Source organism: Lathyrus oleraceus, chromosome 2 (assembly GCF_024323335.1).
Source record: "Lathyrus oleraceus cultivar Zhongwan6 chromosome 2, CAAS_Psat_ZW6_1.0, whole genome shotgun sequence".
Taxonomy (NCBI): Eukaryota; Viridiplantae; Streptophyta; class Magnoliopsida; order Fabales; family Fabaceae; genus Lathyrus; species Lathyrus oleraceus.
Window position 1 is genome coordinate 377,745,099 of NC_066580.1, and position 4,137 is coordinate 377,749,235.

Consider the following 4,137-nt stretch of genomic DNA (forward strand, 5'->3'; position numbering starts at 1 on the left):
TTCGTTAACATAATCTTCTCAAAATGAAAAAATATCATATCTCTCCCAAATCTTAAATATTACTCAACATAGTATTTTTTTTTCCGTGACTAATAAGGCTCAACAAATTCGGTTTCATTTTAAGATTCTCTCCATCAAAACAAAAAGATTCTTAATCATAAATTTTGTTTTTTTAATTTTATTTTCATAATTCTAATTTTTTAGAACTAAGTAGGTTTTGTCAAAATCAATAAACTATTTTTATCACAAATATTTACTCTAATTATTTTCCATCATAATTATCTCCCTCTTTTGATTGATTCTCTGTATCACTTATTCTGCAAAAAATTTCGCTAAAAATTCGTTTCCTTTTGATTTTCTCATTCACCTTGTTACTATTAATTAGGATTAGGGTTCACTCTTTCTTTAACTCTAACATCAAATCCCTAAAAATTAGGATTAGGTTTCACTCTTTCTCTAACTCTCACATAAAAAATCACAATTTTTTTCTTCATTTTCTTCAATTTTCTGTGAAATGGGTAGTGTGAATTACTACAGAATACTGAAGGTGAACCCTGATGCAAGCTATGAGCGGATAAAGAAATCTTTTAAGAATTTATCAAGGAAATGTCACCCTGATAAGATTAATCAAGAGCCTTTGAGGAAAAACGAGTTTGATGCATCGTTTAAGAGAATTTCTGAGGCTTTTGATGTTCTTAGTGATCCTAATAAGCGTAGGATCTATGATCTGTATGGGAAATATCCAGTGGATTTTGAAAATGGTGATGGGAATAATAATATGGAAGTTGATGATGAAGGTGTTGGAGTTGTTGAAAGTGACTTGTTATGCACGCTTGAGGATCTTTATTGTGGTTGCAGAAAGAAGGTCAATCTTGTTAGAACTGTTCCTGATGAATTTGGGTAATCCACTTTTCTCCTTAATTTTTGTTACTAGAGTTTTAATTAGTCATTGCTTTTCGTGATTTCCGACGGTACAAAATTTGTTCTTTAACCTAAAAATTGTGAATAAAGGGGATACTGATACCGTTTTGTTGCTACTTTTCGTGATTTCTGACGGTACAAAATTTGTTATTTAACCTAAAAATTGTGAATAGCGGTGATACTAATACCGTTTTGTTGCTGCTTTTCGTGATTTCGGACCGTACAAAATTTGTTCTTTAACCTAAAAATTGTGAATAACGGTGATACTGGTACTGTTTTGTTGCAGCCGTTTTCGCGGTTACGGACTGTTTTTAAAAACTTGGATCACAGTATTTGTTATTGGAGAGAATTGCTGTTAAATGAGGTTGTTGCGGCCTCAATTGTGGTTGTGTGTTTAACAATGAACTTTTTTTTTATATATTGGTTTTGACAGGGAGTTGAAGCGGGAAGAAGACATCTTGAAGATAACCATTAAACCTGGTTGGAAAAAGGGCACAAAAATCACTTTTCCCGGGAGAGGAAACCAACTACGCGGCTCTCCTCCGCTTGATCTGATTTTTGTGGTGAAAGAGAAACCGCATGCTATATTCCAGAGGGATAGACATGATTTGGTAATGACACAAAAGATATCATTTCTTGAAGCTCTCGTCGGTTCGACTCTCAACATAACAACCTTGGATCGAAGAAATATCACAGTCGAAGTTACTGATATTGTGACACCGGGCTACGAAAAGGTCGTCCCGGATGAAGGTATGCCACTTGCAAAGGACTCGAGCAAGAGAGGAAATCTTAGAATCAAGTTTGATGTTGAGTTTCCATCGAATTTGACCTCACAACAGAAACATAGTGTAAGTAGGATTTTGAGTGAAGCTGTTTATAACTAAACCAATAACACTTTAACTCTTAGTCTAGCATTATCACATAGTGGCTTTAGCAGCATTATAGCACAGTAGGATAGTAGAATCTGAACAAATTATTGTTTTAAGGTTGTTTTTTAGTTCAAAGTGTTGAAATAATAGTGCCTTAGCATCGCTATAGCACTGCTGCGTAGCTGAATTTGAATAAACTGTTTTCCTGATATGCGATTTACAGCACTGCATTAACCCTCTTTTACATGAATTGTAAATACTTATTAAGCAATTTGATATGAAATTTGTAAATAACATATATTAGAGATAATGTATATAATCTTTTATTCTTTTCTGCACAATGATATGTACCTACTGTCAAACAGAACATAACAGAACAATGTTAGTTTGGCCAATAGAATACTGCAAGCTGTTGAATATGGCTCTAATGAACTATCAACATACACAACATTAAACAAGTTGGAACTCATGTTTGGTATATGTACGAGGTTTGTTAATTTATTGGGATGATGGTTGGAATATATATCGAAACTAGATAGATCTTCTGCACTTTCACTTGATGGTATTATATCAACTGCAATCTCTCTCCACATATCTCAAGTGTTTATGATTTAAACATTCAAATTTTTCAATATGCATTATTCTACCATAGACTTTAATAAATTTTATACAAGATATCAATAGGTAATGACACACTTTTAAAGCTCTTTATAAGTTATGATGAGGCTATAGTTTAGGTAGAATATTTTTTTAAAATTAGGCTAAATATTGGAGTTAATTAGATTAGTCTCATAGAAGAAGTTTGCAACTACAGTCTACAAGCATTTTACAACATGGGAGAGGAAGGTTGGAATGTCGTTCAAAAGCGGACCATGAGAAGAATAAGAGAAACAAGATGGGATAATGTTGGTGGATCTGGTGGAGTTCACCAAGAGGGGAACATGTTTGTTTCTTCTTTTTTCTACACGACATTTCCAGAGAACGTAGGTGCTAAGGAAATGTACATGGAGCTTAAAATTTATGGTGATATAGATGAGGTGGTAATTCCTAACAAAAGAGACGTAAGAGGTATGGATTCGTTAGATTCTTCAACGTGATGAGTGAAAGGATGCTAGCCATGAAGTTGGATAATATATACATGGGAAAGAGTTTTCAAAGAAAGCAAGATATAGGTGATCGTAGGGAGCAAAATGCGGGCAAGGAAGCTCCTTGCGAAACTGCAAATAATATCAAATATCATAAAGCCGACTCTAAATATCTCCCGACTCGAACACATGGGGGGTTATCCACTCAACAGACAAGGATTCACAGGAAACAACCGATCATATGTCAATATTGTTAAGAACAATGCTAGGTTTATACATTATGAAGAGAAGAACAAACTAGTGTTTGCTCACTTAGAATTCAACATAGACGACATTGGGTTGGAGAGATTCAAAAAGGCATATGTGGGGGTGGTAGAGAATGATGGGTTGTCGTATAGCATCTCAGAGATCTTCAATACATAAGGATATTTATCTATTCATGTAACTCCTTTGGGGAAATCTTTGCTTATTAGAGGAAAGGGAGGAAGGCGAACTCGCAGCGCTGTTGTAAGAAGGTTGTGATTGGTTTTATCAATTGTTTAAAGAAATTAGGAAATGGCAACCATATGATGTAGATAGGGAGAGGATGACGTGGGTCCGTTGTTATGGTGTTCCTTTCCATGCTTGGTCTCTAAGCTTCTTTGAGCTTATTATGGCTCCTTTGGGAAAGTACACGTGCTCAGATGACAACACGAAGAAAAAACTAACATAGATGTAGCACGTTTCATGGTCAGGACAAAACATATTTTGGTTTTGAACGAAACTTTCAATGTGAAGATTAATGATGATGTATTCCGAATAAAAGTTGTTGAAGATTCTCAAGGTCCCTTGCGAGTTTGTTTACCATGGAACCATGAAGGCCTTGCCTCCTCATCGGATTCTAGGTCAAAAACTTCATCGGAGGAGGGGGAAGTTGACTTCGATTCTTTAGCGAGTGAAGAAGATGAAGTTCCCATGACACTTGTGTGAATTGGACAAAATTTGCTCAATGATGCAAATATCTAGGAAAATAGGCAACTAGCTACAAGGGATGAGACTGGTTTGGAAAAGGGGGAGCAGAAAAGAGACTTTGGGTTTAGAGATTGTGGAGACTCGAGTTATGGAGATTAGATCCACTCAGAAGGTCACGTATGAAGCAAAGTCAAATTTGTCCAAAAATAAGAAATAGACAGGTGGCACTTCTAGTCCTTGTTCTCTAAACAAGTGTGTCATACCCCGAAAATTCACCCTACCCCGATACAACTTTCATTTGATCCATGACC

General features: G+C 35.5%; 1 protein-coding gene across 1 annotated transcript; it reads left to right on the top strand.

Moving 5' to 3' along the window:
• The first annotated feature begins 206 nt into the window (after window positions 1-206).
• On the top strand, window positions 207-2,034 carry LOC127119596 (uncharacterized). Its single transcript, XM_051049850.1, has 2 exons — window positions 207-900; window positions 1,355-2,034. Exons 1-2 carry the CDS (start codon window positions 515-517, stop codon window positions 1,803-1,805), a joined length of 837 nt encoding a protein of 278 aa, XP_050905807.1. The 5' UTR covers window positions 207-514; the 3' UTR covers window positions 1,806-2,034.
• The last annotated feature ends 2,103 nt before the right edge of the window (window positions 2,035-4,137 follow it).